Source organism: Panthera uncia (assembly GCF_023721935.1).
Source record: "Panthera uncia isolate 11264 chromosome A3 unlocalized genomic scaffold, Puncia_PCG_1.0 HiC_scaffold_11, whole genome shotgun sequence".
NCBI classification, from domain to species: Eukaryota; Metazoa; Chordata; class Mammalia; order Carnivora; family Felidae; genus Panthera; species Panthera uncia.
Window position 1 is genome coordinate 20,752,760 of NW_026057578.1, and position 19,691 is coordinate 20,772,450.

The following is a 19,691-nucleotide window of genomic DNA, read 5'->3' on the forward strand; positions in this document are numbered from 1 at the left end:
ACCTTCGTCCTGCAGTGGCGGCCCCCTCATGTTTTAAAGTCTTTGTCCATATGGATTACCCCACCCTCCTCTCAGAGATGCTCCCTGACACCCCTGCCTCCCTTCCCATCAATCCTAGTTTGAACTCCTCTCTGACAGGCAATGCTCCTTCCAACAACCTAGCTTGTATTTCTACCACCTCTTGTCAACCTTCACGACTTTGGCCATCCATAAGCACACTTTGTACCTCAGCCATGCTGTACTTTAAAGAGCTAGAATTCTGAAATTCCCTTCTCCAACCATAAGCCTCCTTCCTGCAGCTCTCCCACACCTTCACTCCCTGAGCTGTGCTTTTTCATCACTGTGAGCATTCAATCCCTTCTCCCGTTTTCCCAGGCCATTAGCATCCTGGCTTCATCTACCTCCCACCCAAGCCTAAATCCCAAATCAAACATCTTAATACCCTCTTCTAAACATATAAATGGCTGTCTTGTTTCTTACTCTCCCACATTCTTACCTCTATCAATCTCCACACCACTCCAATTTTTTACTTATGCCTCCAGATCCCAAGGACTTCTGAGTAAAGTCAGCAGAGTCAGTTAAGTAATTTCACTACAGACGATGCTACTTAACCTGGGCTGGGCTGCCTGGCAATTTTAAGAGCCATCTTTTATTCCCTGTATCACTGCTGAGAACTAAAATTAAAATTTACAAAAGCTCCTTCATTTTCCCTCCTTTTCACCTTTAAATGTCTCTGAACCTCCACCTGCTATCTCCTTCTCTCCTGTCTTGCCAGAAATACCGCTTTCCTAGACACAGTCACATTGAGACTCTTGACCCTACTGCCTCCAGGGCCTTACTCTATTACTTATAATGTTCCCAGCCCATCTTCCAGTGGTAGCAGACATAGGCCCTTCTCCACTGCTTCCTTCCTTTCCACCTCTAAGCATGTTCACATTCCTCCCATCTGTGAGTTAAAAAAAAAAAAGAAAGAAAGAAAGAAAGAAAGAAAGAAAAAAGAAAAGTAAAAATTAGCCTTCCCTTGCCTTAGCTAGGCCATTTCCTCATGCTATTATCCACTCTGTATACTCCCCTTAACTACTGACCGTGTAGTTTATGTTCATTGTGTCTCAGTAACCATTCACCACCCAGACCTCTATACTCTGTCCCCAACTTTAACACTTCTTTGAACATGCTCTCAAAGGTCACCTGCACATTCATGCCAAAATCCAGGGGCCCCTGCTGAGGGCACCTTCTCCCTGAGCTCTCTGGCTGGTATAAGCAGCCTCCATTCCTGCCCTTCTGTTCTCTCATGCCCTGACAGACTTCTTTCCCCCACTTCTTAAAATTCTTTTCCTTTGACCGAAGATACCAATTACTTAATATAACTGTCTAAATTAATCTAAAATCACATAAATTTTTCCTGTCCTCCCAAACCTGCCCTTTTCCTACCGAATCCTATTTCTGTAAATAGCACCGATATCTCCTTTGTCACTGAGGTTCGGAATCTAAGTTCTTCAGCTCTTTTCCTTCCCTCATCAATCAAAGACTGCTTGGCTCTGCCTCCACGATACATTCCATCTGCTTCAACTTCCGCTATCAGTCAGCTAGCTAGTCCTTCTTCTCCCCTGCCTGGACTGTCATCAGTCTCTAAATTGGGTCTCCCTTCTCCAATAGCCTTCACTGCAGTCTGATCATGGCCCCATCCTGTTGACGCCTACCATGGGCCAGCCCAGACAGCCCGGTGACTCCTAAGAGAGTCCAGGTCCTTTCAGTGGGCCACAAACTACACTTGTCTTACTACATGGTAACCTGGATGACAGAGATCTAGGTCATCTTAGGAATCATCTCCAATAACACCAAAAAAAGCAGTGTCTAGACCGTGGCGGTTGTTCAAGAATGTTTATAGTCATTCGCTTAACAACAGCTGACAATATCTTACTTCTTCAGTGACAATTTCATGCAAATCTGGAATGCTCAGATCTGCTTTCACAAAAGGAATCTTATCCACCTCTTCAGGAAATGGTCGATGTTTGACAGTATATTTAAATCCAACATCATTTTTAGGAATTGGACGAGGTTCAGGTACAAAAAGCTGTTGAAATAAAACAGATAATGTTATGCATATTACATTTGGTGCCATCTGTAATGACGTGTATTTCCCTGGTCTCTTAGATGCCTGTGTCGCTAGGACTACTAACACTGGCACTCAGTGAGGATCTGCAAATACCACTGCTAACACTAACGGTAAATAGCCTGCATACCAGTGTACTCTTTCACTTTTATAAAAATGTTCATCAACTGAGATTTTCTGACTGACAAGTGGGCTGTATACCTCTAACTGCCCCAGGCCTGACTCTCTCTTAATAAGTGGTAAACCAATGGATGAGACAGTTCAGGGATCAAGGCTCAAACTTCCCTCTGTCTCAAGAGTTCTCAAATCATCCCATATAACAAAGTGTAAGTTTATGTCCTCTGGGCCTCTCTAGACAGTGAGTTCAACTGAACACCAAATCTAGATCCTAACGGCTCCGAATCCCTCCAAATTGTAATACGTATTAAAATGTGTATTAGCTGTGCAGCTTCTGTTTTCACATCTGAAAAGTGGAAATCATCCATCATAAGGCTGTTGTAATGATGAAATAAAAATGTATATGGTACATATTAAAGCATCTATACATTTTAGTTCCTTTCTTGATCTCCTCCTTCCTCCCGTCTTGAATGCTGACCCAGTGGCCTACAGTGCCGCTGCCACAATGTGATCTGCATGATGCACCAAGCGAAAACAGAGGTGTGCTCCTCACAGGGTGACAACACATCTAAAAGCGACACCTAGGATGTTAAATGATTTTAGACACGTGCTCCAATTTTGTGACTGTCTCTCTGAAATACCGGGGACACTTTATGAAGTGATGTTTTAAAGAATTTTTAGTAACATAAGTAAAAGCTTATGCTGTAATAAGTGAGAAGAACAGTATACAAAAATGACTCAAATTCTATTTAATGTTATCATGCACAGAAAGAAAAAAAGATTGTAAGGAAATCTACTAAAATATTAAGAGTGACTACTTCTGGAAAGTGGGAGTACAGATGCTTTACAATTTCTTACTATCTGAATTTTCCAACTTTCTCCCATGAGCAAATTTTACTCACCGAATTACAAATGTTACAAATAAAATAAACTATGCCACCCCAAGTAAGATTTAAATTACACAGCATATTTAAAAAAATTACAGAGCACATTACCAACTATACAGGAATAAATCACATAAAAATAATTTGAAACTAAGTCCCATTATCTGAGAGATCAAGAGTCTGGCCAATTTTTTTTCATTTATGGCAGTACCTGAGTTTTGTTATATTTAACACTGCATAAAAAAATGAGGCCACAGCTCAGAACAGTAGTTCTTAATCATAAATGGATGTGAGAATCACCTGGAAAGCTTTCTGAAAATACACCTGCTTTGAAGATGTCTTTAAAGAGTAATTCAGTGGATCTGGGAATTACGGGCTCCTAAGATGATTCTGATATGAACCACTGACTGAGACCCTGGCTAGGATCGAAAATATTTATTTTATTAATGAATTTTGTTGGAATGTTATTTAACCTTTAAATCATAACACACACATGCGCACTCGCATGCACACACTCGCTCACTCCTAGTCACTTCCCTGTAACTTCTAACGGATACCTTCTGATTTGCTTTTGCTCCTCTGGGTAAAAGGCAAAGTTGTTGTGCCCAAGCAAGTCTTCCAGACATTCCCCGGACCAGCACAGTGACAGAGGGGAAAAAATCATCTAGAATAAAATATTGGTGTAAAAAGTTTTTATTTCAGATGACGACTACTTAAAACACACCTGTTATCAACCATAAAGCCCCTAATAATCAAAGCCCTAGCACAGTGTTTCCCAAACTCTCATCCTTTGTGTACCACCTCTGTGGTTTCTGCCATATCCTCAAACTATAAGTACTTATCTTACTTTCTATCGACCACTTTCTTTTTTAAACTTAAGTCTGTTTCAAAAGGAAATTGTGTGTCTTTACTCTAGATGAAAAACTGAACTTTGGTGTGCCAATAATGTAGTTTTGAACCACGTGTTTAACAATACATAAAATAATGTTCACCAACATGTTGACTGACATTACCTCACATAACTCCATTTTTGGGAAACAAATACTAGCCAATACTCTTAACTTCCAGTATTGAGAACAACCTAAGTGCAGACAGATGGGTATCTGAAGTGCTGATGTTGCACTCACCCACACCTTATGCACTCGTGTCCGCCACAGGCAGGCACTGTTCCATCCCCGCAGAAGTTCAGGGGAAGGAAATGGGGGGTGGGGGGTGGGGAGAACTCAGGCTGGACTTCCTGAGGGACCCAGGTCCTCCTTCTTATTCCCTCCTTTTGTCCTGATGTGGAGTTAAACTTTTTCAAACTTTGCTTTCTCACTTCTTCTGTTACACTGTTACAATAAACTATTAAAATGTCCTTGTAAATCTATAAAATCCCAATTGTTTGTATTTTTAGTAGACTTCCAATGCAGTGAAATGACTGGGAATGAGAGTCCCAAAAAATCTCGAAGAGGGCTGACACTTACCCCTCAGGCCAGGAAACCCAGAGGGGACACTGGGATTTTAGACTCTTTAGCAGTTGGCTTGGGAGTAGGAGGCTGAAGGAATCATGTTAAATAATAGGCACAAGCCAGGGAAGAAAGTCAAGCAAGCCCTACGTCTGGAATAGAGAAGAAAGAAGTGCATGCAGGAAAGAGTTGGAATCAGCACTTCTGGAACTGGGCAATGATTAAAGGCCTCATCTATTTGACATTAAAGTCACTGTATCTTACCACCACACAGTGGAAACTTGTGATGGTATTCACGAATCTCTGAATGATAGGGAAATGTCTCACTTTCATTCTATAGATTCATGAGATCCTACTCATATAGCCTCGACAGAATTTGCAAGAGTCTGTTCACCTCTGTAAAGGTAACCAGTCTTTACTGGCAAAATCCTATACTGTGCGGTAAGGACAATATAAAGGGACAGAATGAGGCTCAGGAAATTTGGACACTAGTCTTAGTCATACTATGTACTTTTCAAATAACCCTGAATACATCACAGGCCCTCTCCGAGCCTCTGTTTCTTCACCTGTAAATCAGGGAATTGAACATGAGGTGATTCCCTGGATTCTCTACGCCCCAAAATTCTATAACCGTCACTTTCTCATAAGCATGAGAAGATACTTCCTTTACATACTGGCTGATTCTGATTACCAACAGGAAGAAAATGTACTTTGGGGCACCTGGGTGGTCAGCTGGTTAAGCACCCGACTCTTGATTTCGGCTCAGGTTACGATCTCACGGTTCGTGAGTCCGAGCCCTACGTTAGGCTTTGTGCTGACAGTGCAGAGCCTGCTTGGGATTCTTTCTCTCTCCATCTCTGCCCCATCTCCTGCTGGCTGTCTCTCTCTCAAAATAAATAAATAAACTTAAAAAAATATATACGTACTTTGAGTAGCCTGGGTTGCAGTGGTAATCTACCTTGAGACAGCTTATAATTGAGAGAAAGTTGAGGAGGGAAACAGTGCATGTTGTATCAGTGGAAAATCATTAAAGGGTTTTCATGAGGGCACTGGTATGGTCAGATCCATATTTGAGGAAGAATACAATGGTGGCAGGAAGTAGGATGGAGGGAAGGGTAACGCATTTTAGAACCGGAAGGAGAGGGATGAGACCAGGTAGGAAGCAACTGCAATAATCTCAGTAAGAAATAATAAGACCCTACATTTGGATGTATTGGGAGGGAGGGAGAGAAAAAAAAAGATTCAAGAGTCACTGAGCAATTGGACACCAATTATGTAAGGGAGAAACAGGAAGGGGCAGGCCAAGAGGACTCCTCAAATTTCCAGTCTGTTTGGGTGGCACCATTAACTGAAAAAGAACAATGTGGAGTGGGGGCCAGGAGAGGAGAAGGGCAGGATCCAAAGTTCAAGAAGAGTAACAGTAATTTTTATACATGGTAAACAAGAGAAAATACCCCATTAAAACAAACTTTTTGTAGAACTACTTTAGTGCTAGTATTTCGGATACATAAAAGAGCCTCTAAAAGATTCTATTTACTACGTATATTCTATTTTCTGACCCTCTATTTTTCAATCACTATGGCTAGAAGACCCTCTGACAAATGCGAAGTTGCTGTGGATCTGCAGTTGTTCCTGTAGCTACGGGTCCCTGACCCTGGAAGCAGCCTGCTAGCAGGGAGCTAAAACACGGTGATTTCGCAGTGGAGAAGACCCCAAGTGCTGGAACTTACTCTGTTCATTTCCAAGAGGTTGCTCCAGCATTGCCAGGATGACACTATTATCCAAGACAAAGTACCGGAAACTATGTTTATTTATGGTTGGCAGCCTGGAGTACTTGATCAAAGTGGTCTCATTCACCAGACTACAAGGAGAAGCGGGACCACTGGGTGAAGGAAATGCGCCGAGCAACTGCATAATACTACGGAGAATGCAAAAGATAACAGTTAATCCCCAAAGCAAAATCTTAAGTTTACCTCATGCATCAATGTGCCCTTCTGCTCTTTTAAGTGACCACAGCCACACTTCCTCTTTGCAAGTCAGATTTACTCCCCGGGGCGGATGCCTTGGTGTGCTGTCTGCCTCCCAAGACTGAAAGATCCATTCCCCCAGATGCAGACATGGTGGCCACAGCTTGCAGGTGAGAGTCCCTCTCCAGGACTTGCTCTCAGCCAACAAGAACCAGCTCACCCAGAATCACAGCTTCGTCCTGGGACAGCCCACAGCCAGCGAAAGGGCAAGGGCAGTGTGGGCGTCCAAAGCCCCAGCCCCTGGGCCCTAACCGGAGAGAACTCTGAAGGGCTAACCCGGCCCCAGAGCTCTTCGCTGCACCTGCACGCATTCGTCCTTGCCTCTGCTCAGTCCTGCTTCCTTCACCCCCTCTAGGGACTGATCCTAAAAGCGTTTTCCAATAAGATTCTTGCAAGGAAATTTCTCTCAGAGCTTCCTACCCAGGGAACCTGACAACCATACTTCCAAATCGTGGAGCTCCTAAAGATATATTTAAAAAATGTTCTGTGTTCCAGGTTTCAGGATTATGCTAGCCAAAGCATTCTAGACCTAGCAAAGGACCCAAAGACCCACCAAACCTCCACTTTTCAGATGAGGAAATTCAGACTCAGACATGCTACGTGATCTTTAAGTAACCAGAAACCGGGGCCTGCTGCCTTCTCACTGTGCGGTCCTGAGTAGACATTATCCTTGTTTTACAGATAAGACTGGAGGCACGAATAGTACATCTCAAAGAACTACTGTAATTATTAAGTTCGAATGTATAAGAAAAAAAGGCCTCATACATTAGAATCCAACTTAACAAGCTTTAACATTCAGAAATGTTTATGTCCATAGACATTTCTGCATACATTCAATTAGTAACCTCTACATGGCACTCACCATGAGGCACTGGTCTACATACATTCTTTACACACATTCTTTTATTGAGCTATCAAAACAACAGATAAGTACAGAGAAGATAAGTACATTATTCCCATTTTAAAATGAAACAATTGAAGCACAGAGAGAAAGTCTCTTTTAATGAAAACACAAAAATTTTACCTTGTGGTCTTAATATCACCTGACCCTTCATACGCACTTCATTTGGAAAACGAATACTCCCCAACACCATTTTTGTCATCTCGATCCTCGAGTAGTAGCCTCTCCCTTTCCCTTTCATTCTAGTACCGAAACCCAAATATGTCTGATAATGGAAGGCAACATTGCTCAGCAGATGTTTTCCATCCATTTTCTCTTCTCTTAGGAGAACTGTCCAAAAATTTCAAAGACCAGGAGAATGTGATGGTGAGTTCAAGCCTCTAAGGAATTGTCAAAAACGGGTGAACTACCAGCAGACTAGAAACAGGAAAACTTGACTTTGTTTTTCTAAAATGGGGCAGAGACAGATGTCGCAAAATATATGGACCATGGGAGTTTGTCGTGTTCCATGCAAGATTCACAGACAGTTATCAAATGGGCTGCTGGCAAGGAACAGGTTACTAAGATCAAATCATACGAGCCCGACCACATTTTCTCTTCTTGACAGTGACCAGACTGGAAAGGGGGAGAACTATGTCTGAAATCAAGACATGCAAGTATTTGACAGTGTATCAGGATAAACTTATAGACATTAAAAAATCCCGGTCAACCTGAATGAAAATCTCTGATAATGTGCTTTGTGAGTCTCTTTTCAATGTTTTCATCAGTGTCTTTGACTAGGACACACAGAACAGGCTCATTAAATCTGCACTTGACCAAAAGTTGAGCTGCAGAGTTAATATGTCAGAGGAAAAGTTGGGATCCAAATAATGAGGTAAATCTTACATGAAGAGATCTCAGGTTTAAATGTAAAGTTCTATAGATACAAATACCCCCAAACAAGGAAGTACAGGATGAGAAAAGCAGACAAAAAATAAATGTGCGAAAGACTCCAGTTTTAGTTGACTTGACGCAAACTATCAAGTTCTCAAAAACCCAATGCGGTCGCCAAGTACATTTTAATGAAAATACAATATCCTAGAGAGTGTAAAGATCATCCACCCTCACGGAGAATATTTTACTCAGCAAACCACCTTTAAGAGGTACTTAGTCAAACCCAAAGCCACACCATCGAGAGAAGAATGACCAGGACGATAAAGGTACTTGAATCTCTGTCATATGACAAACAGCTTAAGGTACTGGCAGAAACACATCACCATCTTCATAAGCATTACCTTCAGATGTCATTACTGCCTGGAAAGAGGATTCCACTATCAAAAGTGTGAATTAGAACGAATGGGTGGAAGCTAAAGTGGGAGAGTTCAGCTCAGTGTAAACATCGAGTTTTTAAAAATACAAATGAAATGGGAGCCTTAGGGGTTAGACTATCACCAAATTAGAGGCCGAATAACCTGGAAGGCCTTACGAGTTGCTTAAGCAGAGGGGCTGCCAAAACGACTTGCAAGAGTCCTAATTCTGAATTTGTATAGTACACTAAGGAGAAAACACCCAACTAGCCAGTCTACACTTCGTAACTGCCTACTATTCTGAGCACTGTGAGAAGTGTTAAAGAAGGAAATGTGGACTCTACCCAAGTTGGGGAGACGACACTGGCATGTATCAAATATAACCAGATACGATCATGACAGTATAGAATTCCGTGCTGTGCAATCGGGTCTGACTGAATGAGCACAAAAGCACAGAAAAGAGTCATCATTCAGAAGCAGAATAACCAAAGAAGGTGCCATGGAGGTAGCTACATTTGATATGAGCACTGAGCAGTGAAGGATGTGACCGAGGGGAAAAGACAGAAGTCCTGACACCCAGGGAATACACAGAGACAGGTAAGAACGTGCCCGGTTCACAGCCACAAATGGCCTGCCAGGTTCTATTATGGCAGAAAGGATGTGCTGAGAAAGATCAGTGTGAGTGGGGACAGGATAAGGAGGGCCTTGACAATCAGACAAGGAGTTCAGACAACATGGCAGGAAACAGATCTATTCAGTTTTCAACCACTCGAGCAGCAAAAAAAAAAAAAAAAGTGCCCAAGGATGAGTTCAAAAATGGAATGCAAGATGAACAGAAAGGGTGAGATTAAAAACATAGAAATTAGGCAAGAAGTGAGAAGAGTCTAGACTAGGATGCTGAGGTTAGAGGGGACAGAAGAAATACTTCCAAAAATAAAGTCCACTGGACTCAGTCACTGGCTTCACACGGGGAGTGACAGATAAAGCAGAGATAAATTAGGAAAAAAGCTAAAGGTCTGTGTTTGTATAGCCGAAAACCAGCAGTGATACTGACATAAAGCAGTAATTTTGAGGGAACGAAGAGCTCTGGTTTGGGACAGGTTTCATGATGACAGTACTCTTCAGGGCACTCTTCAAGACTGGTAACTGGAAATACCATTTGTGGAGTTGCCAGCAGTGACAGGACAGCTGCAGATAAAATAGATGAGTCACCTAGATAACCTCTGGCTAGGCTGCCCAGAAGCATCCCAGGTTCACTCCTCATTCTGAGTACATATCCAACGCTCTCCGGCATACTCTCCTAGGAATGCCCTACCCAGGCTAGGATTGCAGCAAACTGACTTTTGTATGATACAGAGTTCCCAGTAAGAAATGCTCTCCCCTTTTCTTTCTCTCCATAGCCTTCTTACTCTTTCAGGCACACATCAAGGCTCAGTTCTTTCATAAAGCTTTTCAGTCTAGCCCACCTCTCATATGGTCTTCCCTCTGAACTTTTATTATTTCTAGTACTCAACCGTCTGTGTAAGTACATGCTTAAACAGCTGCATGCCCATTTTTCTGATTTTCTAGCTAAGAGCCAAACCTCCAGAGGTGCACTGGAAGCCCAGTTAGTGCAGTGAGGAGGACTAAAATAAAGCATGCGTGCTTCTAAAAATGTACTAAGTGACCAAAGCCCGTGAAGAAGAGAAATAAATCCAACTTGACTGTGCCTGCCCCAAGTTATGAACAGATCACCAAAAAGATTCTGGAATCTTGGTAAGGGCTGATCTACATACACATCTGCAAGGAGTCTTCCACCAATGGGTCGAAGCTAAAGCGGGAGAGATTTCGGCTCAATGTAAACATCAAGTTTTTAAAAATAAAAATGAAACTTTTATTAGACTATCACAAAAGTAGAGGCTAACGAAGGCCTACCACTTTATTAAGAAGACCAAGATGAGCCAACCCAGACTGACTGGACATCCTCCTTCCCTCTATTATGTTTTCTGGGTCTTCATCCACACTTACCTTTTCATAGGCTCCATCTTTCCATCTGTATGTGATTCCGATCTTCCCCACTTAACTCTTCCCTTCAGTCCATAATGTGCCTAAACTGTCTTCCGTCCCTTCTTCCACCGTCCTCACTTACCAGCCAAATGTAAACTCTCTCAGCTCTTTCTGCTATTTCTCTAAGGTTCCGACCTGTCTCTATCCCTTCACAACCAAAATGATTAGAAAAGAAATCTCTTGCTTTCTTCTTAACCACTCTGTATCTAGCTTTTGGTGAAACTTCTTCATCCATCCTGTAAAAGTCAGGTCCAGTGTCATCTTGATTTCCCTCTATCTGGAAGTATTCATTTCCTCCTGCCAGCATGTTATTATACCTCTTCTCTTGCAGCACTTATTCTCCACCTAATATTATAGCTATTGTGCTCATGTCTTATCTGCCCTTTTGGACAAGAAGCTCTTTGAGGATGGTGGCTGAATCTGATTTATCTTTACAGTCCTATTATAAGTTCGTAAGAGGGAGCTCATAAGTCCTGACTGAATGAACGTCTAATACATACTACAAATGTAACAGAGTACAGACCACTAAGCGAAGAAGCAGGAGACCACAGGCAGATCCCTTGTTGGGACTCAGACACCAAAGTGAAGAGATAAGTAAGGCTCTCCAAGATCCTTTCTAGCTCTAACATGGTAGGACTTCGATCAATGCCAACTAGCCCAGAAAAATAAGGACCCAAACTCTCAGCCCCACGTCCCTGGCTTCTTTTAAAAGGTCCCCAAGACAAGTTTTTCTTTTCCATTTTTTTCTAGAGAAAAAGTATCTTGAGAGGTTGCATCGCTTAATGCTGAACAACTGGGGAGGAGAAGAAACAACAGGGATGACAGCTAACCCCATCCTAATTCCTAGGCACAATCCCTGTGCAGTCACTTTCATACCATGTTAGGGTGGCTTCCGCAGCATCCTTTACCCTCATAGATGCGGGGTTTGGCTCCTTATCTCCTTTGTACTTGACCTCTTGCTCACTGTTCTTGGACTTACTTCCTGAAATTCCCAGTTCCACAATCTCCAATACTTCCTTAAGACAATCCTAGAAGCAGGAAAGGCAGATCAGTTTTTGTAATACACCTGAGAAGACAGGGAAATACATCAAAATACTAACAGTGGTGGTATTTTGCTGACAGGCTCCAGTTTCTTTCTCACTTTCATAGGTGGATATTAATTTCACAATAATAAACTTTGTCCCCACCCCAATTTCTCTTTAAAGAACTGAATTTGTGTTCAGAATTAAATAAGTAATGATAAATTCCATACTATTTTATCAGTCATAATTCTTATAAAATTACCACAGACAATAAAATTATGAAAGCCCAAGTTAAAGAGACAGAACAGTAATTCAGTTAAACCTAGAGTGGTTTAAGATACATTAGATTCTCCAGGGGCGCCTGGGTGGCTCAGTAGGTTAAGCGTTCGGCTCAGGTCATGATCTCATGGTTTGTGGGTTCGAGCCCCACGTTGGGCTCTGTGCTGACAGCTCGGAGCCTGGAGCCTGCTTCGGATTCTGTGTCTCCCTCTATCTGTCCCTCGCCCTCTCAGACCCTGTCTGTCTCTCTCTCTCAAGTTAATAAACATTAAAAAAAATTTTTTTAAATTAAAAAAAGGTACATTAGATTATCCAAAGGGAAATTTATCAGTTACTGACATTTTTAAGCAATTCCTGGTATCATAACTTTAGAAGCCATAATGAAAATAACTAAGATTTGGGGCACCTGGGTGGCTCAGTAGGTTGAGCATCTGTCTGACTTCAGCTCAGGTCATGATCTCATGGTTCATGAGTTCGAGCCCTGCATCAGGCTTACTGCTGTCAGCACAGAGCCTGCTTCGGATCCTCTGTCCCCCTCTCTCTGCTCCTACCTCACTCATACTCTATCTTGCAAAAATAAACGTTTAAAAAAAAAAAAAAGTGAAGATTTAATCAACAGTATTATTTTAAGAACTATATAAAGCTCTCCATAAATATTCAATGAGCCTGATAATCTCTTATTTATACTATGAATTCTTGATAACTGCCTGTCTCCCTATAAGGAAGATATAACATGGAACAATGGCAAGAGAAATCAGTCTAGATACCTGTGCCTACTTGAAAATGGAACACATGTGTGAAATGAATTTTTTTTAAGCAGGCTTCATGCCCAGCTTAGAGCCCAACACAGGGCTTGAACTCAAGACCCTGAGATCAAGACCTGAGCTGAGATCAAGAGTTGGGACACTTAATTGACTGAGCCATCTAGGGGCCCGAAATGAAATTTTTATACACAGGCAAACTTTACGGCAATTTATGCTCCAGTTTTGCAGCCTCGATACCAACTGTCCTTCGGAATTTGGCAATGGGTGACCAAAGTGCCCACTGGTCATCTTGAGGCTACCACATCCTTTCAAAAAATAATATTCTTAATACTTCAGATAAATTGGTCAAGATTCCAACTTTCTTTCCTTTTATTTTCATTTAAGAGAGATAGAAAGTAACGCGAGTGGGGGGAAGGGCAGAGAGAGAAAAGGTTACATCTTTTTTTTTTAATATTTATTTTGTAATTTATTGTCAAGTTAACTAACATACAGTGTATACAGTATAATCTTGGCTTCCGGAGTAGATTCCCGTGATTCATCACTTACATACAACGCCAAGTGCCCTCCTCAATGCCCATCACCCATTTTCCCTGCCCCCCCTCCAACCCTCCACCCCCAACAACCCTCAGTTTGTTCTCTGTATTTAAGAGTCTCTTATGGTTTGCTTCCCTGTTTGTAACTTTTTTTCCCCTTCCCTTCCCCTATGGTTTTCTGTTAAGTTTCTCAAATTCCACATATGAGTGAAAACCTGTATCTGTCTCTGACTTATTTCACTTAGCATAATACCCTCCAGTTCCATCCACATTGTTGCAAATGGCAGGATTTCATTCTTTTTCATCACCAAGTAGTATTCCATCACACCACATCTTCTTTATCCATTCATCAGTTGATGGATATTTGGGCTCTTTCCATACTTTGGCTATTGTCAATAGCACTGCTATAAACACTGGGGTACATGTGCCCCTTCGAATCGGCACTCCTGTATCCTTTGGATAAATTCCTAGTAGTGTTATTGCTGGGTTGTAGGGTAGTTCTATTTTTAATTTTTTGAGGAACTTCCACACTGTTTTCCAGAGTGGCTGCATCAGTTTGCATTCCCACCAACAGTGCAAGAGGGTTCCCCTTTCTCCACATCCTTGTCAACATCTATTGTTTCCTGAGTCGTTAATTTTAGCCATTCTGACCAATGTCAGGTGGTATCTCAATGGTTTTGATTTGTATTTCCCTGATGATGAGCTATGTTAAGCATCTTTTCATGTGTCTGTTAGCCATCTGGATGTCTTCTTTGGAAAAGTGTCCATTCATGTCTTCTGCCCATTTCTTCACTGGATTATTGTTTTTCAGGTGTTGAGTTTGGTAAGTTTTTTTTTTGTTTGTTTGTTTTTTGTTTTTTGTTCTTTTTTTAATTTTAGTTTGCTAAGGTCTTTACAGATTTTGGATACTAACCCCTCATCTGGTGTGTCATTTGCAAATATCGTCTCCCATTCCACTGGTTGTCTTTTAGTTTTGTTGATTGTTTCCTTTGCTGTGCAGAAACTTTTTATCTTCATGAGGTCCCAACAGTTCATTTCTGCTTTTATTTCTCCTGCCTTTGGAGACATGTCAAGTAAGAAGTTGCTGCAGCCACGGTCAAAGAGGTGAAAGCTACATTTTTCAAAAGAACTTTTGGGGGTGCCTGGGGTGGCTCGGTCAGTTAAAGCATCAGACTTCAGCTCAGGTCATAATCTTGTGGTTCGTGAGTTCAAGCCCCGCATTGGGTTCTGTGCTGAGAGCTCAGAGTCTGGAGCCTGCTTCACATTCTGGGTCTCCCTTTCTCTCTGCCCCTCCCCTGCTCATGCTCTGTCTCTCTCTGTCTCTCAATAATAAATAAATGTTAAAAAAAAATATTTTTTTAAATAATAATAATAAAAAAGAACTTTTCTATGGGTTAATTTGCAACCAAATATAAGCATGGTGACAATTATTGAGTTGTGCTCAAAAGAACAAGTGTTCTCCTAAAATATTACAACTATATTCAGTGTAAGTATGCAATATTGTATTTAAAGATTCTTTTTTTTAACATAAGTTATTGTTAAATCGGCTAACATACAGTGTGTAAAGCGTGCCCTTGGTTTTTGGGATAGATTCCCATGGTTCGACATTTACATACAACACCCAGTGCCCCTCCCAACAAGTGCCCTCCTCAATGCCCATCACCCATTTTCCCATCTCCCCCACCTTAAAGATTCTCTTTTAAGAGGGATTTTCCCAGCATACATTTTTGTTTCTTCTCCCCGTTTTAAGATCTAGTAAACTTGGGGCGCCTGGGTGGCTCAGTCAGTTAAGTGTCTGGCTCACGTCATGAGCTCAAGCCCTGTGTCAGGCTCGGTGCTAGGTGTGGAGCCTGCTTAAGATTCTCTTCTTTCCCTCTCCCTGTCCCCCTCCCTGGCTCATGTGCGAGCAGTGTACATGCACCTGCTCTCTCTCAAAAACAAACAAACAAACAAACAAACAACGGATCTAGTAAACTAACCTTTTCATCAAGCATATCAGGGTGCTCTGTCAGCCAGACACAGAGACACTGAAAAGCCGCTACTATCATGGAGTGCAGATCCCGGGAGTGAAGAGGAGCTGGCCGACTACACTGGTACACAATGTAGCTGCACACGGAGCTGATGGCTCGCTTCCGGTCTCCAGAGTCCACCATCACCTTCACCTGAACACAGTCACACGGGGAACACAGTTAGCCAGGATCCACCGTACCAATTTCAAAGTATCTGCGCCGAAGCCCAGCCTTTCTGATGCTGTGATACACCATAGAAAGTCTTATTTTTTAAAATGGTATTAAAAAAAAATGGTATTTCTACAGAGGAACAGAATATTCCAGATGTATCACATAATAGTCTATAAAGAAGGCATTTTTCAAACCCTAAAACAGTATTTCATTTTAGCATATTTCTTCACTGCCTAAAACCTAAACTTCATCATTGCCAGATATCAGAAGGATAGCTGGCAATGGAACGTGTGCCCATTTCTGAAGCCTCTGAAACCCCTAACCCAACCCTACAGTGAGGCTCTATGGGCTACGAAGTTCTATGTACCTGCTCAGAGGTACAATTAACATAGAGGATACTACACATATTGAAAGTGAAAAATTTGATAAATTGTGGCCAAAGTATATACCTGTGAACTATCAGCACAAAGTAGTGGACATATCAATCACCCCCCAAAATATCCTCATGCACCTTGCTAACCCTTTCTCCCACTCCTTTATGCCCCTTCCCTAGGTTACTACTGATCTACCTTCTGTCACTACAGGTTAGCCTGCATTTTCTAGAGTTTTATACAAATAAAATCATATAGTATTGTACTCTTTTTTTGAGGGGAGAGGGTCTGGCTTCTTGTACTCAGCATAAATATTTTGAGATTTGTGCACATTTTCCCACGTACTTATTAAAATTTGATGATCCTACAATGGCATAAGATGTCACGCTGAAAATTTAAGGGTATTATATAGCATATACAAAATCAACAGGCATTCTATTATCATTTGCAAATAAATAGGAAGTACTGAGATGTTTCCTGTAAACTAACAACAAAAATATAATTCACTCTTTGAACTTATTAAAAACAAATAAAGTTCACTTTGTACAATTTCATTTGAAGGCTCCTTTTTGCACACTCTAGACATAAACTATGTTTGAATATAACCACCACTGTCAGGAGATACGGGAAAAAGAGTGACGGTCCAAAGCTGTCAGGCTAAAATACGACGACTGTTCCCCTCACCTTTGCCAGGCCAGAGAGGAGTTCTAGAGCTGCCAGTGATATGCTCATGTCTTGCCGCCACTGGGAGTTGAGTCTTTGGGTGACGAGATGAATGCTGCGGATCAGGAGCCCAGCAGCTGAATCTGTATTAAGAGCTAGGATATAACCCCAATGCCACATCCCACAGGGAGGGAAAACAACTAAGCATTAGTAACAAGAAGCACGGCATTCCACCAGGCACAGACCACAGCAGCCACAGTGAGCACAATGGGCACCCGCACAGGGCTACACTCCCCACCCCACCGGCCTGAGCACCAAGCCTGACTCAACAACAGTGCACAGGGCACACACACTGGACCAAAGCAGCTTCTAGTTCCCAGCTCAGCTACTTTTTACACAGACATCCACCGGGATCTGGCAGTTCGATATCATTCTTATAATAATGTAAATCTTAAAATTTCTAAACTCATAGAGAGTTACATTTAAAAAAAAAAAAAACAGTGAAAAGGCTATCATTATTTCCTTGGAATTTTATAGAAAAAAGAATTCACATTTTAGAATCCCCTCAGATGCTAGGAATAAAGCATCTGTTGAAATTATTTTCAGGGTTTAAACTATCAAAAGTCACATGCAATGTCTTTCTAAACACATTTTAACATTTAATTCTCTAAGACCACTTTAGGACTTCTAAAAAAGAAATTAACCAAGTCACCATGTTTTTTATTTGGCCTCCAGTTCTACTGGGGCGCCTGGGTGGCTCAGTCGGTTAAGTATCCGACTTCGGCTCAGGTCATGATCTCTTGGTTCTCGAGTTCAAGCCCCACATTGGGCTCCCGGCTGTCAGCACAGAGCCCACTTTGGATCCTCTGTCCCCCTTTCTCTCTGTCCCTCCCCCACTTGTTCTCTCTCATCCTCTCTCAAAATAAATAAATAAAAACTTTAAAAAAATGTAAAGTAATTACTACTTAGCTAATAATAAATTAGGACAAACTAAATTGAATTTTATTATAAAGGAAGCTTTAGGGACATTATACCTGTCGATCCTATCAGAAAGAGGGCAGTGACAACAGAAAAAGGAATGATCATTAAAGAGAGACATTCATGCGACACTAACACAAATCTGGATTTCTTAGTAAAAACTACAACATTACAAGCAGAACTCACTAACACCAGTTCAAAATGCTGAAACAAACAATAATCACTTCCAACATTTATATTAGAACACATACAATAATTCAGAAAATTCTTTAGTTTAAAAGTGTTTTAGAAAGCATAAACAACAAATTTTCACCTATAGTATACTTAAATCCATGAACATAATGAAGATAACAATTTTAAGTAACTTCTTTATAAATTCTGTATTTAAATTTGTTGAATAACCTCACAATGACCTGATATCTCTGACATGCTCGAGGATACTTAAAACATGCCTGGACTCCTAAGCTCATGAATTTTCCAGATGATTAAAAAATTAAATTCACGTGTAAGGATCTAGATTTCATTCCAGTCAAGTTGGACTGGCACTCACGGATTCAATACAATATGAATAATTATGTATAAAAACACAAAGGCACCCACAAATTCACAGAACCCATAAATTAACTGCCAAGGGTAAAGGATATCATTGAACAGAATGCTCAGCTAGCAAATGCTGCCTTACTCTTGCTTAAAATTTGTGACTGAAGAATCTAACCAGTTATAGTAAGATATATAGTTTTTAAACACAAAGACACTCTCCTGTGGGTTCCCATCTAAGGTATATTTCATCACTCCCCTTATCACACCGCAATAACTGATGTGCTGGCTGACTCTGTCATTAGAGCCTGAGGGACAGCACATCCTATTTGACTCTGTATTACCAACACTTGGTACAGAATCCAGAAATGTTTCCCTGACAACCCACTATAATCATTTATAAAATCTAATAAACTACCCAAAATTAGCTATTAGAAGCTATAGAGCTAATTTTAAAAGATTTGCTTTCTTTTAAAAAAATCTTTTAGAGGCGCCTGGGTGGCTCAGGCAGTTGAGCATCCGACTCTTGATTTCAGCTCAGGTCATGATCCCAGGGTCATGGGATCAAGCTCCACATCGGGCTCCACACTGAGCATGGAGCCTGCTTAAATTTCTCTCCCTCCCTTGGCCCCTCTCCCCTGCTCACACTCTCTCTCTAAAATAAAATTAAAATTAAAAAATAATAAAAATCTCTTAGACTAATAGTCTATTATACTTAAATACCTTAAAAAAATCATAACATTAAAATTTTTTTTAAAAGGATTTTGTCTTACATATCTGGGCATTAAAACTTATTCAATAAAATTTGGATTTCAAAAAACCAGACATGGCTTACCATAATCCCTTAGGAGGGCCTGAGCAGGTCTTTCACTGTCAGGAGTTGTGGGCTCTGTGCTTCCACCACTTGCTGAACTAATACCACTATTAGTGCGACTATGACTCTTCAGGTGATTTTCTCCACCACCCTAGTCAAATAAAAACGAGTCAAATATCTGAGGTCTACATCCCAAGTTGACAAGTATAAATAGAGGTCAGTCATTAAAAGCCATGTTGATAAAATGGAATGGCTAAGTAGCTGTTTAAGCAGCACAAACTGATACAGATAAAAACTGACAAGGGATTAAAACTATCGTGTTTTTGCACAGACACCATCTATTGAAGGGTATGAAAGGTCTGAGGATTATGGTTGCCCATTCTGGAGTCTTCTTTGCCGCTGTTTACAAAGGGCCAGCTCAGGACCTTTCCCATCTTCACTAGATTTCGCGAGCTAATAACTCTGGGTCCTTAAAGAAACACCCTAGTGCCTCTAAGCAAAACTTCAGAACGCTTTAAGATTTATACAATCTTAAAAAAAACAAAACACAAATAAACCACAGTAACTTTCAAATGTAGTTACATCATAGAACACAAACAATGAAATATTACAGTTAGTACTTCCGTATGTACAGGGGCTGACAAAGGTATCTGTTAAAGATTTCTCTCATTTTCCCCCATATAAACAAAATTCATTATATCCACATCAGTTGATTATTTTAGCTACCT

At 41.1% G+C, this 19,691-nt stretch overlaps 1 protein-coding gene across 2 annotated transcripts in view; it reads right to left on the minus strand.

Moving 5' to 3' along the window:
- The window catches only part of RALGAPB (Ral GTPase activating protein non-catalytic subunit beta), an 89,020-nt gene that overhangs the window by 25,303 nt on the left and 44,026 nt on the right, over window positions 1-19,691 (minus strand). The window contains exons 15-21 of one of the 2 annotated variants that reach the window (XM_049650800.1): window positions 18,985-19,114; window positions 16,656-16,777; window positions 15,400-15,582; window positions 11,699-11,850; window positions 6,293-6,480; window positions 3,672-3,778; window positions 1,922-2,074 (exon numbers count right to left, since the gene is read on the minus strand). In XM_049650800.1, coding sequence (XP_049506757.1) covers window positions 1,922-2,074; window positions 3,672-3,778; window positions 6,293-6,480; window positions 11,699-11,850; window positions 15,400-15,582; window positions 16,656-16,777; window positions 18,985-19,114 — 1,035 coding nt within the window. Of the gene's footprint in view, window positions 1-1,921; window positions 2,075-3,671; window positions 3,779-6,292; window positions 6,481-11,698; window positions 11,851-15,399; window positions 15,583-16,655; window positions 16,790-18,984; window positions 19,115-19,691 lie in introns of both variants that reach the window. The other variant, XM_049650799.1, reaches the window with a different exon arrangement.